This window comes from Bidens hawaiensis, unplaced genomic scaffold (genome assembly GCF_021521415.1).
Source record: "Bidens hawaiensis isolate Kalapana, Puna unplaced genomic scaffold, B.hawaiensis_p1.1 tig00037353_1, whole genome shotgun sequence".
Taxonomy (NCBI): Eukaryota; Viridiplantae; Streptophyta; class Magnoliopsida; order Asterales; family Asteraceae; genus Bidens; species Bidens hawaiensis.
The window spans coordinates 70,909-90,673 of record NW_027496532.1 but is presented as its reverse complement, the minus strand read 5'-3'; the positions used below and the strand labels follow the sequence as shown (position 1 = coordinate 90,673).

At 42.8% G+C, this 19,765-nt stretch overlaps 1 protein-coding gene across 1 annotated transcript; it reads left to right on the top strand.

Annotated features, from left to right (window-relative positions):
• Nucleotides 1–4,091: 4,091 nt before the first annotated feature.
• LOC143589342 (uncharacterized) lies at nt 4,092–5,500 on the top strand. Its single transcript, XM_077070133.1, has 4 exons — nt 4,092–4,283; nt 4,370–4,598; nt 4,828–4,879; nt 4,972–5,500. The coding sequence occupies exons 1-4, from the start codon at nt 4,092–4,094 to the stop codon at nt 5,498–5,500; spliced, it is 1,002 nt and encodes a 333-aa protein (XP_076926248.1).
• The last annotated feature ends 14,265 nt before the right edge of the window (nt 5,501–19,765 follow it).

The following is a 19,765-nucleotide window of genomic DNA, read 5'->3' as shown; positions in this document are numbered from 1 at the left end:
AATTAAATAATTACTAGTTATGATTGAAATATCTAGTCATATAAATAATTTTTTAAGTATGTGTTTTAATGTAATTATATTTGACATAGTCACCATCTATTACTCTAGTTAATACATGTGTACAAGTGTAAAACTTTATCCTATTCAAAATAAATGATTTCATACTTACTCTTGTCATGATTCAAAATTATGTTCATAATATAGGTATATCCTTTATAAAAATTACTCTAGTTATACAAATAATTATGCTAGTTATACAAATACATACACAAAACTTTATTATAATCAAAATAAGTCATTAATAAATACTCTAGTTATGTGAATTATGAAGTAATTGAATTTAGACAATTGATATTACACAATAGCCACCGCGTGAATTCATAATCTCAATCACTTTGTATGTTTTGCATGTTAAGTTTTTTCTTTAATGGCTAACTAACGTACTCTTAAATCATATATACCTGTACCCTGTTGAATCTGAACCATCCACCTACAAAATAGAAGGAAGGCACCGCCACCTCTCTAGGATTTGTATGTGTGTATGTGCGTGCGCTCGTGTGTCGACGAAATAATGAAATAACATTAAAAGTTGACAAGGTGCCAGAATTACATATTTACAATAATTCCAATTAGACTTGTACAACTTAGAAAGACAAGTATCTCTTATTTTGGCATTCACGTTAGAATTTTCATCTTTAATTCTTCATCTCAATCTTTATAATGTAACAACAAATCATCATTCTCTAAATTTATCTTTATATTTTGTTAACATGCCCCTTCAAATGCGTTAGTCACCTCTTTTTCACTCATAAACACTTACTTTTATTACTTTTTTTTAAATACTAGCCAACATTTATAAAGAATGAATAGTGATCTCTTTATTTGGATACTCAATGTTTATAAAACTCTAGATTTTTTAGATAGAGATAAAAGATGAATATTCTGGTCACGATACAAAATAAAGAGTCTAATTTTAAAGGGGACAAAGATGGAAATGCTACTCTTATTGCCCTTTTAGTTGTGGTTTTAAAAACTTTGACGTGATAAAAGTTGGTTTTTATATAATTATGATTTCATATGGAACATAACACTCAAAATTGATATCCTAGTGGTCTTTAAAGTTTTTTGTTTGGGTGACTAAATGATAATTTCTGAACATTTGGATGATTAATACATAGATTACTCTTAGGCATGTAAATAAACTGAAAGAACACGAATAAGGGCATGTTTGTGTTCATTCATTTAACTTTAAACAAACATGAAATCAAACAAATATTTGTATTAATGTTCGTTTGTTTAAAAAATGAGCATGTTCGGGTTCGTTTATGTTCCTTTGTTTAACATATAAAAGAAACTGTTCACGATCATATTTTGATAATTATAAACGACTATAAATGAAATATATATGAACAAACGTAATTAAACACAAACAAACATAAACTAACATAAATGAACACATGCAAACATTAAACAAAAACCGAACATAAATGAACAAACAAAATATATGTTCATATTCTTTTGTTTATTAAATATCCACAAATTTTATGCTCGTGTTTGTTCGTTTATTAAATAAATTAACATAAACTAATTTTCCGTCGAACTGTTCATGAACAGTTCATCGGACGTTTGAATCGTTTACAAGCCTAATTACTTCCATGTAAGAGGATCTTAAATTTCTTTTTTCAAAATGAGCCTTTTATAAAGTTATAAGAGCATTCACATCCCATCCCCTAAATTTATGTGAGGAAAGTATGTCAATTATAGGGTGAGGTTTTAGTGGTTGTGAGTGTAAATTATAGGGTGGAGAGAAAAATGTAGTGATTTTTTTGTAAATTTGGGGAAACTTTTGGGGAACATTGTTTGCCCCTATTTATTTTTTAATATTTGTTGGATTGGTTGTGAGTAGAGGAGAAAGAAAACTGCAATGATAAAGGTATAAAAAATATTATTTAATTGAACATGAGAGAGAAAAGTAGTGTTTATTAGTGTAATTATAGGGATAAGGATGAGGAATGTGATGAGAATGCTCTAATATACATGTAACATAGAATATATACCACGAGTCGTTTATAATATTAGACCGAGTAAACTGCGGTTTTCGTCCCTGTGGTTTGTCCAAATTTGCGATTTTAGTCCAATAGTTTCTGATTGTCTTTTTTTCGTCCCTGTGGTTTCATTTTGCTTTCAATTATATCCTAACCAACTTACCCCGTTAAATCCACCTGGTTATGTCCATCATCTTGAGGGGCAGTTGGTAATTGTACTCCCAAAAGAAACACCAACCAACCCTAAATCCCTGATTAAAAAACCATCCAGTTGTCTTTTTCAATTGTTTTGTTCGACACCACGATTCCAAACCCTAGAAGAACAATGAACCACAATTCCAAACTCTAGACGAACAAACAACGATGATTCACCACTAATATTTGATCATGGCGCTTAGTCTCTAGTGGCTTCGATCTCCACATGAAAAGTTTGACCCCGATGAATAATATCGTAAGTACCGATCTCTGTTTAACTGGTTTCTTTAAACTTTTTCCCATGATTGTCTGGATCAACAATAGTTATTAAATCTTTACTGATATTGTTTATTAAACAGGGGGTCACCCAAAGGTTTTCTCCATGAAGTTTAACTATGGTGGGAGATTCACAAAGCCTCCATGCAGAACCTATGTTAACGGAAAGGTAGGGTTTTTTGATATGGTTGACTCTTTCGAGTTTGGGTTCCACGAACTAGAATCTATGACAGATTGCTTAGATCTTCATGTAGGAGATGAAATACTTTATTACTATTTTAAGGTTTCAAACAGTGATCTTGATTATGGTTTAAGGGCTTTAACAAATGACACTGATTTTGATGAGTTGTTTAAGTATGTTGAGGAGTTTAAGGTTATTGAGGTATACACTGAGCTTGGATGCCAGGAAATAGGCACTACAGAAACTATCAATGAAAGTCAAGTAAGCCAAGTAGATAATGAGGTTAGGACTAAGGATCACATTGATGAAGATGAAAATGGGGATGGTGAGGGTGGTGACGAAGATAACACTAGGGATGGTGAGAGTGGTGACGAAGATAACAATGGGGATGGCGAGAGTAGCGATGAAGATGATTCTGAGGATTCTGATTTCTTTGTTGACAGTGATAATAGCTGTGATGATTTAGAAGTAGACATGAATGAATTTAGACCTGTGGTGGATATACCTGTTAATGAAGAACATCAACACTTCGCTAGTGAAGATCATAACAGTGATTTTGAAGTTGACATAGATGATTTTGATAGCATGGATGAAGATGAAACACCTTTAAGCAAGGCTAGGAAGAAGAATAGAAAGGGCAAAGATCCAGTGTTTGCACCTTTTTATGTTGGACAACAGTTTTCAAATATGGATGAAGTTAGGGATCTAGTAAAGAAGTTTTGCATTGAGAGTAGAAGGCAACTTTACTTTAAAAGGAATGATAAAGAAAGAGTAAGGGTGTTATGTGCTGGAGTTACACATGTTGTTGGTGGGTCCAAAGAGGTAGTTGTGAAGAGTAAAGTTGGTGGGTCTCAAAAGGTGGATAAGTAAAAAAAAACAATGAAAGAACCAATGGAAGAGAAACTGATTCCCACTTGTCCTTTTGTCTTACATATCTCCAACCACAATAAATTATCCTCTTGGGTTGTGAAGACCTTTACTAATGAGCATACATGCCTTAATATAAGAAATGTCAAGTTGTGTACTGTGAGTTGGATTGCTAAAGAAGCTGAACAAATTGTTGCTTCGAACTACAACATACCAGTTAAAGCACTACAAGATCAATTCCAGAGGAAATATCAAATACAACTCTCAGAGACTAAAGTTTTCCGGGCGAGGGCCATGGCTAGGCAGAAGATTGATGGTAATTTCACTACTCAGTATGCACTTCTAAAGGACTATTGTAAGGAGCTAGTTAGAGCTAATCCGGGAACCTCTGTGGAGATTGAGGTAGAGAAAGAGTTTAACCCATCTAGTTTAACAAGGCAGTTCAAGAGGGTTTACATTTGTTTAGCTCCATTGAGGGAAGGGTTAAAGCTTGTGGTAGGAACCTATTGGGATTGGATGGCTACTTCATGAAAGGGCCTTTTCCTGGACAGATTCTAACTGCAGTGGGAGTAGACTCAAATAATTGCATATATCCCGTGGCATATGCTTTAGTCGAAGCTGAAACAACTGAATCATGGACTTGGTTCTTGGAGTGCCTAGGTCGTGATCTTGATCTTTATGCAAATTCCAATTTCACTTACATTAGTGATCGACAAAAGGTACATCCAAGTTTTAACTGTTCACGTATTGTGTTTACTATTTTTGTCATCACTTATTGTGTTTACTTGGGTTTATTATTAATCAGGGTATTATACCAGCTTTAAAGAAGACATATCCAAGTGCTGAACACAGATTTTGCTTGAGACACATTCATGAGAATATGAAGTCTAAGTGGAGGGGTCATGTGTTTAAAGATCTACTTTGGAAGTGTGCTACAGCAACTACTATTCCACAGTTTGAGAAGGCAATGACAGAAGTGAGGGTCCAAGATCAGGCTTTACATGATTGGCTACGTGATATCCACCAAAGCACTGGTCTAAAGCATACTTTAGTGGTACGATTCTTTAAAATTAAAAATATTACGTGTTCAGTGGTACGATTCTGGTTATTTTTTCGGGTTTCGGGTCGTTCGGGTCGGGTTATTCGGGTTTTGGGTTAAATGATTCTGGTAAATTAGGATCGGTATTCGGGTTAAAAAAGTTAAAATCTAAACTTATATTGAAAAACACACCCCTAATTATGTTATATATTGTGTCTTTGCAGGAAGGTCAACAAGTGATGTTCTCTTAAATAATCTATGCGAGGTGTACAACAGGCAACTGGTTGGCGGAAGAGACAAGCCCATTATAACCTGCGTGGAGTTTATTAGGGAATATTTGATGAAGAGAATTGTTTTAGTTCGTAAAGCATTTCCAAGTGTGACGGTCCTCTGACTCCGAAAGCAACAACACTGTTTGAAGGAATTAAAAAAGATGCATTATTGTACAAAGTCATATGGAATGGGATGAACAAGTACCAAGTAAGTGGGCCTTCACAAGATCAATGTGTAGTCGATGTTGACAAGAAGACTTGCTCATGCGGAATGTGGGAGTTGATTGCCATGCCATGCAAGCATGCAGTGGCAGTCAATTATAATATGGCCCAAAATGGCATGGATGTTGACATTCCAGAGGCTTGGATCTCTAAAGTCTACTTGCTTGATACATGGAAGAAGGTGTACGATCATACCATTGACCCAATCAACGGTGTTCAAATGTGGACGCCTTCAGAATGCCCAACAACTCTTAAGCCTCCAAAGCACCACAAACAAATTGGAAGGCCAAAGAAGAAACGAAAGAAAATTGCTGAGGAGTTGAGCGAACTTGCTAGGGAAGGGAAAATGCCAAGGTCTAGTAACACGGTCACGTGCAGGAATTGCAAAACACAGGGGGCATAATATAAGGTCTTGTACCGCGCCAAAGTTTTCATCACATCCTGAAAAGAAAAAGGGCACAGCCAAAGGGGGAAAAAGTTGTCACAAGTGGAAGGTTCAAAAAAGAAGGGCATCACCAAAGGGAAAGAAAAAGTGTCACAGGTGGGAGGTTCAAAAAAGAAAGGCACCACCAAAGGTCTTTGATTGAATGGTGTTTGTGTTGATTGTCTTTTGAAACTGTTAATATGTTTGATGGTTATCATGTTTTGGCATGTTTGACTTTTTAGTCGAACTTGCAATACTTTCCCAAACATAATCTAGTATTTATGTTTGATGGTTATCATGTTTTGTATATCAAGGCTTTGACTCTAGATGTTGCATGTTAGTTTTTATGTAATGAATGCTATGTTTTGGTTGAAGTATGGATGTTTTAGTATGCTTGTGATTATATGGTTGTTATTTGTTGGTATGTTTGACTTTATTGACAAATATGAGTTTTTCAAGGTAATTGTCTTTTTAAAATTCAGATTTTGACAAGTTGCATATTTTAGTATCTGATTGTCTTTTTAAAATCCAAGTACTTGTCTTTAGCATTTCCAAGTGATATCATGCTAACAGGTCACTGCAGTAAATATCTTTAATTAACAAGATAAGGTGTCAAATGACCTCTATTATTTGCTTAAAAAACGAAGAGCTGGTACATAAAATATTAGGTAAACTTTTCATACCCTAAACTAGTTGCAAGAATCCATTGAATTATACATTCTAGTGTCGGTAATTGACAAAAATGGTGGTCTTTGACCAACTCAGTTTTGACAAACAATGTTTCGTTTGTAACCTATTGTTATAATGCATAAGGTAATTAGGGGGTGCAAACGAGCCGAGCCAAGCCCAAGCTCGACTAGGCACAAGCTCGGCTCGTTTAACTTATACATAGCTCGAGCTCGAGCTTGGCTCGTTTCGAGCTCTATTAAACGAGCTTATTTTTAGGCTCGCGAGCTGGCTCGAGCTCGTAAGTAAAGCTCGGGCTCGGGCTCGTTTATTGAATGAGCTTGTTTTTAGGCTTGATCTCGGCTCATTTGCACCCCTAACGTTAATAAACCAAACTTATCGTATGGTAGCCAAAATACGAAATTTCATTAATAGTGATCATCAACAAAATTTGCAACATAGTGCATTTAATCACATCCTATAGTTAAGAGTACAACATAAAAACATAAAGCCAGTGACCTTTACAAGTTTCAGGTCATTTAAAAATCAAATACAACAAAAAAAACATCCAACTTAAACCTAAATAAATCTTCAGCCTTTTGTTTTGAATTGCATTAGCTCTTGCCATGGCTTCGTGATTATTGGCGGATCTCAATAGACCAGGAATGATTTCTTGAGCTCTTTGGCACAACGGGGAATCAACCCAATCAACAAAACCACATCTTGATGCCTGGTAAGATTTTGAAGTAATTAGGAAAAAAAACAAAATATAGTTTCAATATAAAAAAAACTTACACTCGTGTAACAGTGAAATCGTCTACCAGGATTGGCATCGGTCCAAGACGTGCGAATGGTTGTAACTGAACCACATGAGCAAAACACCATTCGATTGTTGGCTCGGCGACGAAGTGATTGTGTGTTAGAGGAGCTCGACGTTGTATATTCAAATGTTGTCTATCTTGGGATGAAGAAGATAATACAGACAACAAAAAGAATGAAAAAGAGGTCCGGGAATTAGGGATTTAGGGTTGGTTGGTGGATTTAACGGGGTTAGTTGGTTAGGATATAATTGAAAGCAAAATGAAACCACATGGATGAAAAAAGACAATCAGAAACTATTGGACTAAAATCACAAATTTGGACAAACCACAGGGACGAAAACCGCAGTTTACTCTATTAGACCTAACAATTCTAGAAAATACGGCGTTGATTGTTTTTATATAGCCACTAAAAGAAATCCAAAGATTTACATTTCAATGAAATTTCATATAGTTTTCTTTCTCACGTTTACACTACTTTTTTTTTTCATGTAGAGTTTATGTACTAAATATAATGTGCATATTAATGTACACGGTTTATTTAATTATGTTAAATCGTCGGTTCAAGCTATCAATTAAACAAACCACGTGATATTGGGTGCAAATGTTATAAATTGATAATAGAACAGGTAAGAACAGAAAGTATAATAGAAGAGAGACAAATGAATAATACAGCTACTAAGTAAATAATCCATAATCTGTGATTAATGTGTCGCTACACCATCTGTCATAATTTAGTCAGTTAAAGCGTCAAAAAATTGTCACGTAGACAGTGAGCTTTAACTAACCAACCATTTAACAAGGGTGTTGTGGTTTGTTTAATTATTAAAAAACAAGAAAAAAAATGATTGGCTTAAATGGAGGATAGAACGATCCTTTTAAGCATTTTGGTGTTACCTGGTTGGCGAAAGAAGAGGATGGAGAGTGGCGCATGTAGAGTATTATGGTTTTCAGAGCATGGTTAAAGATTGAGGTGGGGCGTAGGTGGGTCCCTCCAAATTCACAACACATGATCTTATAGAATAAGGTGTTATATGCCGGGTATTATTTATTTAGAATTTTATTGGCATTTAAAAATTGTGTGGCTAATGAATGAAATCAACTAATTATTATAACAACTAAGGCTGAGGGGTGCGGAGCGCGAGAAAGGGCGCAAGTGGCGAGGCGGTCGCGCCCCGGGGCGCGAGGACCACACCACCAAGGCGCTATAGGGGCGCGAGAGGGGCGCGAGCGCGGAAAAAGAGGCAGGCGCGGGTGGGCTAGCGGCTGGGGGGAGCGTGAATGAGGCTTGGGATGCGTGAAAAGAGCCGTTGGGTGGGTTTTTTATTAAAAAAAAAAATTTTCCTACTCTATATAAACATACCAATATCAACACAAAATCAAACACGATTTTTCTCTCTATTCAACCTATATCAAACCCAAACCAACACCAATATCACATACCAATATCACATACCACACCCAAAACCCAAAATCACCCCATCTTCCAAACCTTTTTTTAAAAACATGGCTGGAAATTGGTACCCAAACCTAGAATCAGATTACAGTTACGACGATTTATGGTCGGCACCGGACCAAGCGATGTTTTATTCGGGGTTGCAACAACCATCCGGCTTTCAACCATCCAACATACAACCGTCTCCTAACTTTGTAGTTCCAGAGACACAAGAACCAGAAGGTGAAGCTGCGGGACAAAGAAGACGCGTCCACCGGAAAAAACAAATTGCAACGGACGGGTCGGGTTCGGCTTCGACCGGAAGGACGAAACGGAAAATCACTCCGTGGTCATCGGATGAGAAGGAAGCCCTGTGTCGGGCTTGGATAGTCACTTCTGAGGATCGGCGTTGCGGTAATTGTTTTAACGTTTTTAAAAATGATTTTTAATAAAAAAGTTAAATAAAAAAGTTAAATGACTTACAAATTTATTTATGCATTTTGCAGCGGACTACCAAAAGAGCAAGGTCTTTTGGACAAAGGTTAGGGAGACGTTCTATTCGCTCGTTGGGAGTACAGAGCGGACCGCCGATATGATTTCGGGTCGGTGGACCGAAATCAGAAAATTTGTCGGCTTGTTTACTAATCTGTTCAACAGGAACGCCGGTCGTATGAGACCAAGTGGCAGTGACGATTTGGCGGTTTATAATTTCACTGTCGAAGAGTGGAGGCAGGAGTGCCTGCGGAGGTATGGGACGGTGAAGACGTGGGACGATGTAAAGGTGTGGGAGAGGTTGAGAAGGTGTTCTAAGTGGGTTGAGCTGGTGGCGCCGGACGTTGATGCGGAAGTAGGGCCGAAACGGACTAAAACTAGTTCGTCTGGAGCGTACAGCACTTCCGCCGGGTCGGATTGCCGGGTTGGATTCGACCTAAACGTTGCGGGGGAGGAAACGTCTTCACCGCCGAGGAGGCGGCCATTGGGAAGGGACGCCAGGGGCAAAAAACCGGCTGAGGGGGAAGCCGTAAACATCAACGATCTTGTTGAATCCCTCAATAAATTCAACAAAACCATGGAGGTGGTCTCTAATGACAAAAAGGAAAAAAAAAGAATGAGAGATTTGGACTTCCTTGCAAGAGACTTCAGCCACCTAAATCCGGTCGACCAAATGCTGATGGAAAAACAAAAGGAACGTATCCGGAAGAGGTTGATCGAAGAAGACCAAGCCGAAGAATAAGAATAATGTTTTTTTTTAGTACTTTAATTTTTTTTTTAGATATTAATGTGTTTTTTTAATTAATGTGTGTTTTTTTAAATAATTTATGAGTTTTTTTAATAATACGTTTTTTAATACATTTATAAAAAAATAAAAAAATAAACCGCTCGCGCCCCCTCTCGCGCCCCTCCACACCATGGCCCGGGGCGCTATCACCACTACCAACACCCATCTTATCAAGTTTCTCTCTCTACCACACGTCACAATATTATTGGCTGGCGCCCCCACTCACGCCCCCTCTCGCGCCCCCCACACCCCTCAGCCTAATAGTTAAATGATTAATTATTAATAAAATAAACCATGTTTTTCTATTTGTAAACGAGCTGCTCCCTGTATAGCGGCGGATGTCGGCAACAATGACGGATGGCTAACAAGTGGCAAACTATGGAGAGTTTGATTTGACTTTCATTCAATATTTTATGTTTTTTTAATCTTTTTAATTTGGTGTCGGTCGTTATCTCATAATATGTGGTGTTGGATTGGAGCAGACGACATGTTGTGACTTGTGGTTCAGATGTTTATCAACTTCTAGCGGCAAGTTGTGGATGTGTGAAGGTGATTTAAGTGGCACGAGTTATTTTTTAATTACTTTAGAGCCAAACACTTTCACGCGTTTTGTACTTTTAACAAGCAAACATTTCACACTTGAATTCAGTTGCTCTTTCTAAACAATTTTTACTTGCAAGTTGTGACTAATCACTAGCACACCATATTTAGTTTGTGTACCTAGAAATTAGCATCCTGTTTATAATAATATGGCACATAGAGTCTGAAGAAACACTAGGCGACCCAGGGCAGATTACGGATAATCTGGGGGTTAAGTAATGTTTTCCACGAGAATGAGGTCCAGCAGAGAAGGTTGTTCTTCAGGTGACCTGCAAAACAGACACCGTAAGCTCATCACTGAGAAGGGGGGGTTCCTCCTTGTGACCACCATCCGGTGTTAGAATCAGACTAGATTGCTCTGAATATAAGTGTATATTAAGAGATTGCTAGATAAGATAAGATAATGAGGTATCAGATGATGTCCTTACCATTCCAAGGTGTTGGAGTATTTATAGCCGAAGGTAGGTTTCCTAGAAGGTACAGCCGGCCGAATAGTATTCCTGTTCTACCAACAGTGGGCTACGCACAAGCCATGCTGGTTGGTGGATAGGCTGCGGCCGACAGTGACAAGGTCGGCTGTATACTGTTCCTTTACTGCCGGCTATGCACTGTTCCACCAACTGTAGGCTGCGCACGTCCCACAGTAAGGGTTGGTGAGTAGGCTGCGCACGTCCCACAGTAAGGGTTGGTGAGTAGGCAGCGGCTAATAGAGACAAACAGTACTAGAGGGTGCTCCTCCTCGTACTGTTGTCGGTGAGCTGTCACCCTGTGATTGGTTCATGGGCTGCTCTGGTCAGATCGTCTGTTTTGCCCATACCTTGGTAGGTATAGTACAAAAGATCTTCCAGAAGCATACGGACTGGCTCATTTGGGCGGAGTATTCCCGCCTTGCTCATTCCTTCAGGTGACTACTGAAGTAGCTAGTGCCTTGTGCGTGTAGCCTTGCTATCAGTGCGGGTAGCCTTCCCTGATGGCTTGTATCCGCAACTGCGGGAACAAGCGGGGTACTTCACCATTGGGAGGCTTTCCCTGCGGGTACAGCTGGCGTACTGCGCGTAAGGTCTTCTCTGAGCATGGTGGGTCCTGCGGAAGCAGTTGGTCGTTGCGCAGACGTCCCTGTTCAAGGTGAGTCTTGCGGGTCCAACTGGGCTCTGCTGGGACCTACCTCTTCAAGTCCCCCCAGTCCAATGTTCTTCTCATGAATTATTAATAAGTGAGGTGAACTTTTGGACTAGCAAGGGGTTTTGAAAAGGGTTTTTAGTTTTAAGGTTTTCCGTGGGGATTCTTCCCGCGGTTTTCCTAATGTCACGCAGAAATTCCCGACTTTTCTGCTTGATCTTTGGGTATGAAGCGGGTAGGTCTGTAACCTCCTCGCAAGTCAGGAGCGTTGAGTCCCACTTGTGTGGATTCTCCATGGGGTTTTGGTAGTTTTCAACATAGTGATCAATTATGTTAAAACCACCAATTCCATCTTGGAGTTTCAAACAATATAGTTCTCGACGTTCCCGCCATGCGGGGATGTTATTCCCGTTTCCGCAAGCATGGCCCAGAAGATCCTTCCTGGTTTGAATTCCCTGCGGAGTGCTAAGTATGTGAAGGGTTTTGCCTTGACACTGTACCCGCACTCGTCTTACGGTTATTTTACTTCCAAGGTATTCCTGGCGTCAATTCCCTGCGGGTGCTTAGTATGTGAAGGGTTTTGCCTTAACACTTTACTCGCACCTGTCTTATAGTTACTTGGTTGCCAAGGTAAGGGGTATTTTCCCGCTTTTGAATCTTTTTAAAATTTTGAAATTCGAAGAGTTGGTGAAAGGATAAGAACAGTCCAAACTATTGAAACGTCATCCGACGGTTTCTTCTGACAGTGTCAGGACGTGCAGGAAGTTATGGCGACGTGACAGTATATGGTCATTCCAGGCGCTTTTTCAGGCGCGTGGGCGCGAATTTTCGGGCGCGTGGCCGCGAAATTACTTGCACGCGTCCTTTCAACAGCTGTTGCCAGCTTGCTTTTTGCCACGTGTCATAGTTTCATTGCACCTGCGATTTCTCTCTCTTCCGCATTAAATTCACCGCATTAATTGCGATTAGTATATAAAGGGGGAGAGGGTCCTTTGTAATCCACACTTTCACTTTTCTCTTCATCTTCAAAACGATTTCCGGCGAATACTCACCTTTTCAGTCGAGCATTCTCCTGAAATCGTTCTCTTTTTCATACCTGCAAGATGTCTTCTGCTTACGATCTTGAGGGTACAGCCCAGGAGGCTGGGGTGCACGCCGAGCACCCGTCATCCACGTCCGACAAGAATGACAATAGTACTGCTGGCGAGTGCCAGTGTGCTCTGCCTGTCGATCTATATCAGTACATCGTCAGGAAATTCATGCTCGAGTCTCTCGAGCCTGAGTTTCCTGAACCTCATCAGACGGTGTATGATGCCCCCAGAGGCAAGATCGGGGTATATGCCGCATTCTTTGTCTATGGGAATCTTAGGTTCCCATTGACAAAGTTTGTGTACCGTGTCCTAGAGAGGCACGGTGTACACCTGACCGAGGTGCACCCGAGTGGGTGTGCCGGATTCTGGGCATTGAGCCCTTCGTCGACCGCCTGATGACCTTCTACTCTTGGAGGTGCATCCAGGGGTGGTATACTCTGATAACCCGTATAAAGGGTTTGAAGAATTGCGCAACCGAGCGCAGTCTTCGTTCGTGGAAGCGGGAGTTCTTTTTTATCTCCGCTCGCGCCATCCCCCTTGCCATGAAGTTCAAGAATGGGCAAGCACTCCCCAGCCTTCACGCCTCAAACTATCAGGAGGCGGAATGGTTCTCGAAGATATCCAGAGTCCAATCTCCGGTATACCGCTTTGCGGAGTCCGGGATGGTGATGCTCGGGATGTGCCGGGTGTGGAAGGATGCGGATGCGCAAAAGATCCCGATCGTCCTTGAATACGGTTTGAACTCTGTCCCTTACGGTACGGTCTGTCTTCATTGTTTATATTTGTTTGTCTTCTAACTGTTTGTCTTTTATTTCAGAGGGGAACGACTTGCAGTCGCTCCTGTATCCGCGGGAGGCTGATAGTCCCGCTCGGATGGGTACTCGTGCTCTAGATGAGAACGAGTTGCCCATCCTTGCACAGACGGCGGATCGGTTCGTGGAGGTCTACTCGCCAGGCCACGAGATCCTGAGCGCCAGGCGGCCAGGTAAGGCGTTATTCAACCCTCGACCCCTCAATGTTGAAACCTCTGCTTGAATTCCTCTAATCCTGTGTTCTGATGAGGAATCCGCAGATGGTCCTTCGTTGGTGCAGAAGAAGAAGGCTGCCGGCGGGAAGGGGAAGGCGAAGGTGGCCTCCACTGCCGATCCGGTGCCTCGGTCTGACTCAGAGACCGAGAGCGAGGAGTTGGCGGGGAACCCCGGTGGTGATAAGACCACTGCTCCGGAGGCTGCGACTGTCACCTCCGGAGAGCCCAGGATGACGACGGTGAGCGGCGCAAAGAGGCCGGCTCCATCGGGTTCGTCCCCGCCTGTCCGCACTTTTAGGCTCAAGAAAACCCGTAAGTGCAAACTTCCTTTATTTTTAACTTCATAGCTTTCCATCATTAATACTTATCTTCCTTGTGCAGGCGTGGATGCTACCGCATTCCAGGGTGGAGCGGGGAGGAGTACCTCCCCGCCCATGACGGTAGGTTTGGTCAACCTACCTGAGGCGACAACCCAGGCGGCTGCGCCTACGCCTGCTTCCGCTGGTTCAGTTGCTCACTCCGTTGAGCCAACTGTTCCAGCTGCGATGACATCACCGCCGGCTGTCAGTGCCATATTTACCGCATCTTTCACTGAGCCGGCGGTTACTTCTGCTGCGGACTCCGCAGCGGCGACCGCGGCGGCCTTCACCATGCCTCCTCCGTCATCGGCAACGACGGCCGATCCTTCAGGTATGCATAGGGCTTCTCGCCAACCTCTGCCTCCTTCCCATCTACCTGACCTCTTGGACGGATTTCCCTTGGGTTCAGGTGATGGGTTTGGCGGCTATCGGCCTGTTATTGACCCTACAGGTGCGTAGGGTTCTTTTGGCCTATATTTTTTTATTTTATTTTTTTTTATATATCATCTTTTCCTAACTGCTTTTTGTTTTTTGCAGTGTCGGATTCCAATGAAGTGTATGTTCCACGATGGAACATCCGCCGAGGAACAACCCTTCGCACACCTGTGGAGTGCGTGGAGTGGGCTCGTCACGCAGCTCCCAGTGGTGCGTTGGGGGAAGCCATGGCTAGCTACCAGGAGGGTAGGCTAACCAATGAGCTTCGGGTTCTCCTGGCCCGGATGCAGCCGCGCGTCGAGCTGCTTTGTCGTGAAAACGACAAGTTAAAAGCAGCTCGCATTCAAGAAGTAGCTCAGGCGCGGGCTGTCCGGGAGGAGAATAGGAGGCTCTCCGCCGCGGCTGCAGAGAAGGAGAAGGCGTTCAATGCCCTTGAAGTTGAGGTTCAGGCCCGTCTCGAGGCCCGTTCCAAGGCTGCCCAAGCTGTTAACGAACAGCTTCGGCTGGCTAAGGAAACTGCTAGGAACGCAACTGAAAGGGCCACCAAGGCTGAAGCTGTTGCTGAGCCTCTACGCCTCGAGAATGAGGAACTTAAAGCTAAATTAGAGGCGCTCCAACAGGCTCATGATGCCTTGGCGATGGAAGACGCGAAGAAGCTCCAAGAGATCCTGGACCAGAGGGGCGTGCTAGACCACACTGAGCGGAAGCTAAAGGGCGTCGAAGAGGCTGCTGCAAAGGAAGTGTTGCTTGCCAACCTCAATAAAAGTGAAGCCGAACGCGCCTGTAACCAAGCTCAAGCCGCCCTCCAAGAAGCTCTGGTTGCCAAGGAATGGCTTCTTCGAGAAGCGTTGTCTCAGGTAAGCTTTTCATGTCTTTACGCTTTTCTTTGTAAATAGAAAAGGTTTTGATACTTGTATTTTTTTCTTTTTGTAGGTTGTGCATCGGGTCTTCACGGAGACGTCTTATGACGATGCTATGAGCACAGCCCTCAACGCTTCTCATGAGGATGGGGATAAGGCCGGCTTCCTGCATGGTCTAGGGTTTGTTGAGAAAGGCATCCCGCCTTCCAACTTCCCTTTGTATGATGTGGATACTGAAGCTGTTTATGACCAAGCAGTGAATCAGTATGCCGCCTTCCCGCATCCGGTGGTGGAGAAGGTAAACGAAGTCGCTGCTGCTGAGGATGGGCTAGCTATCCTTAAAGCTTTCCTTGAACCGCCACACTCTACTGATGGTGCGGGTCCAAGTGGAAGTGGTCCTGAAGCATGATCCTGAAGATCCCTTTCCACCATTAGCGTAGATTTTTGTTTTTGTATAGCTTCTTTTGTATGCGGGTATGCACCCAGCAATCTTTGTAATATTTGAATTTTGATGGAATAAAGATTGTGTTAATTCCTTGCCTTGTTTATTTTACGCATGTTTTGATTTAACTTAGAAATTTCTTTAGTACTTAGATAAGTTAATCTTTTTAACGTGGCAAATTATAAGTTTGTTTCGCTTCCTCTTTCATGATTGTGCGGGTATGACCGTCACTTACACTTAGTAGGATGGCTAAACTTTACTTATATCTGACCTGCGTGGAAGTTTTCCTCATCTTTTCCTTTGAAATTTTCTAAGTGTTCAGAATAAGTTAACCTTTGAACGTGGTAGATAATAGGTTGAAGTTTTGCCTCCTTGTTCGTGATTGTGCGGGTAAGACCGTCACTTGCACTTAGTAGGATGGCTTAACTTTGCCTACATCTGACCTGCGTGGAGGTTTTCCTTAAAACTTGAAATTTTTACCGTTGTGTTTATGCGGGTTTTGCCGCCTTCCACACGTAACGACTTACTTCTTCCCCTATTTATGCGGTGAATACCGGCACATCAGTGTGGGAAGTTCATAAGTATTAAGGTAAGGCTATTAACACATTGTGAAAGGAGAATCATTTCCATTAGAAGTGGCTCTAGGCCTTTTCTTTACAAGTTTGGAATTGATCTACATATAACATTTGCGTAATTGAGCTCCATTCCATGTTCTTGGGATGGGAGTGCCATCGAGCCTTTCGAGCCGGTATGCGCCCTTTCCCAGAACTTCTTTGATAATGTATAGCCCTTCCCAGACCGGGGCCAGTTTTCCTAGGCGTTGTTGGTTCGAAGCCTCGTTGTTACGCAGTATGTAGTCTCCTACATTGAAGTTGCAGAGTTTTACCCGCGTGTTGTAGTACTTTTGCATTTGTCGCTTGTAGTTCTCTTCGCGCACTGCGGCTAAGTCTCTGCGTTCCTCGGTTAGCATAAGGTCTAACCGTCTTTCCACATCGTTGTCTTCTGGCTGAATCAAGACCCTTGGTGAGGGTAAACCAATTTCGACCGGGACCATGGCTTCAGTGCCATAAGTGAGACTGAACGGGGTTTCTCCCGTACTGGCCTTTTTCAGCGTTCTGTTTGCCCAAAGGACGTGCGGAAGCTCGTCCACCCAGCCGGATCTGTGTTCCAAGAGTCTTTTCTTTATGCCTTCGACGATGCTCTTATTTGCTCTTTCCACCTCACCATTACCTTGTGGGTGTGCCACTGAGGTAAAGGTGTGGGTGATTTGAAGTTCTTTCAGCCACTGTTGTAGCTTTTTGTCAGCAAAGTTGGTGCCGTTATCGCTCACCAAATTCTGTGGAAGTCTAAAACGACAAATAATAAATTCCCAAATAAATTTTTTGATATGTTTCGCGGTTGTTTGGGCTAAGGGTTTTGCTTCTATCCACTTGGTGAAGTAGTCGATGGCTACCACTAGGAACTGAACATTTCCTGCTGCTGTAGAAAATGGGCCTGTCACATCGATGGCCCACTTCTGAAATGGCCATGAAGAGGTGACAGGAACAAGTTCATTCTTCGGGCGGTGCGTGTTGGGTGCGTAGAGCTGACAGGACCTGCATTTTCTGATATATGCCAACGCATCCGTATGCATCCCCGGCCAAAAGTATCCCGCGTTGTTTAGCTTAGCTACAACAGCGCGTGGACCTGCGTGTACTCCACATATGCCTTCGTGTACTTCCCTTAGGAGGTAGTCAGCATCTTGGTTGTCCACGCATCTTAAGAGTGGGCCGAGAAAGTTACGTCTGTAAAGGATGTCATCGATGAGTTGATAATTCAGTGCTTTACAGCGTAGTTTTCTTGCCTGTGTTTTTGACTCTGGTAGTGTACCTGCCGCGAGGTATTTTGTTATTGGTGTCATCCACGTTTCTGTGCCGGTTTGGATGACACAAATTTCCTTGTGCGGGACCGAAGGTGCCTCTAGGAGTTCAATGCGGATGTCCTTTCCCAAGTGGGTGAAGGCTAATGATGCAAGCTTGCTTAACGCATCCACAGATTTGTTTTCACTACGCTTGACGTGTATGACTTTGCAATCGTTAAAATCGCGCATAAGGGTTTTTGCTTGTGCGAGGTACAGGGCCATTGTGTCGTTCACGGCCGTGTACGTCCCGTTGATTTGATTGGCTACTAACATGGAATCCACGTGAGCTTCCAAGTGTTTCACTCCCATCTTACGCGCAATTCTCAGCCCGGCCAAGAATGCTTCATACTCGGCTTCGTTATTCGTACTTGGAAAATCCAGTCGAATAGCGTAAGTGTATTCTTGGCCTGCTGGGTTGGTTAGTTTCAGCCCTGCGCCTGAACCCTCGTTACTGGCTGCTCCATCAGTGTAGAGTCGCCAGACATCATTGATGTCTTGTGCTGGAGAGGGTTGAGCCTCTTCCTGGCACTCTTTTTCCCGCGATGCAGGCACTTCCGCAATAAAGTCAGCCAATACCTGGCCTTTTATGGCTGGTCTTGGCTTATACTTTATCGCGTATTCCCCCAACTCAATTGCCCATTTGGCTAGGCGTCCCGATAACTCGGGTTTGCGTAGAACGTTTGCAAGTTTGAAGTTGGAGAGAATGGTGATTGGGTGACCCTGGAAATATCGTCTTAACCTGCGTGAAGCGTGTATAAGTGCTAAGACTAATTTTTCGAGGGTAGAGTACCGGGTTTCTACGTCTGTTAAGATACGGCTGACATAATAGATTGGCATCTGGATGCCTTTCCGCTCTACTAGCAGGACTGCCCCGGTTGCTCTATCTGTTGCGGAAAGGTATAGGATTAACTCCTCTCCCGCTTTTGGTGCTGTGAGCGTTGGGAGTTCGATCAAGCGTGATCGAATCTCCTGAAAAGCTGCTTCCGCTTCTGGTGTCCAGCGGAAGTGCGTTTTCTTTAAACAGTTTCTCAACGTTGACACGAAAGGAAACGACTTATCCGCGTGGTTTGCCAAAAAGCGATTAAGTGCCACTAGTCGTCCATTCAGTGTCTGAGCCTGTTTGATGGTAGTAGGTGATTCCATTTTGATAATGGCTTCGACCTTTTCAGGGTTCGCTCTGAAGCCATCTTTAGTGACGATGACCCCCAAGAACTTCCCTTCTTCCATTCCAAAGGCACACTTGCTCGGGTTGAGTTTCATGTTTATCTTCCTAAGCGTGTTGAAAGTTTCTTCGATGTCTTTCAACATCGCTTCTGCGTCAGGGCTTTTGATGACTAAGTCATCCATGTAGACTTCCAAGTTCCTCCCGATTTGGGCATGAAACTGGTTGTCCATCAGGCGTTGGTATGTGGACCCGGCATTCTTAAGTCCAAATGGCATCATTTGGTAACAAAATGTGCCATCGGGCGTCCGAAAAGCGGTTTTGTCCTGATCATCAACGGCCATGTGGATTTGATGGTACCCCTTATACGCATCCAGGAAGCATTTAAGGCGAAACGGTGCTAACGAATCCACCTTAAGATCAATTTCGGGTAACGGATAACAATCTTTGGGGCATGCTTTGTTCAAGTCCTTGAAATCTATGCACATGTGCCATTGTTTGTTATTCTTCGGTACCATAACGGGATTTGCAACCCATGTTTGATATTTGCTAACGCGTACGATGCCTGCGTCAAGGAGTTCCTTGACTTGGGTTCTACACGCGTTAGTTTGTTCTGGCCCCATTACTCTGCGCTTTTGTACGACTGGCGTAACAGCCGGATCGCACTTGAGCTTATGCTCTGCCTTACTTCGGGGTACACCAGTCATGTCAGCTGGTGTCCACGCGAAGATGCCAGCGTTTTTCTGTAATAAGCGTTTGAGTAAGGTGCGTGTGGGATCGACAACTGTTGGGCCAATAGTAACGGCCTGGTCCGGGTATTTGCCGTTGAAGGCCCATCTTTCCGGTTCGGTGATGGTTGGTTTAACCATCTTTGGTTTGGGTTTAGATGAGACAGATGCGATGCATACCTGGGGAATGCCGGTGATCATCGCTACACCCTCAGCTGTTGGCCATCCCATCATGCCGTGGACTGAAGATACCACGGCGTTGAATCTTGCCATCCCGTCTCTTCCGAAGAGAATGTCGTATGTGTGGTGTGGCTTCCTCATCA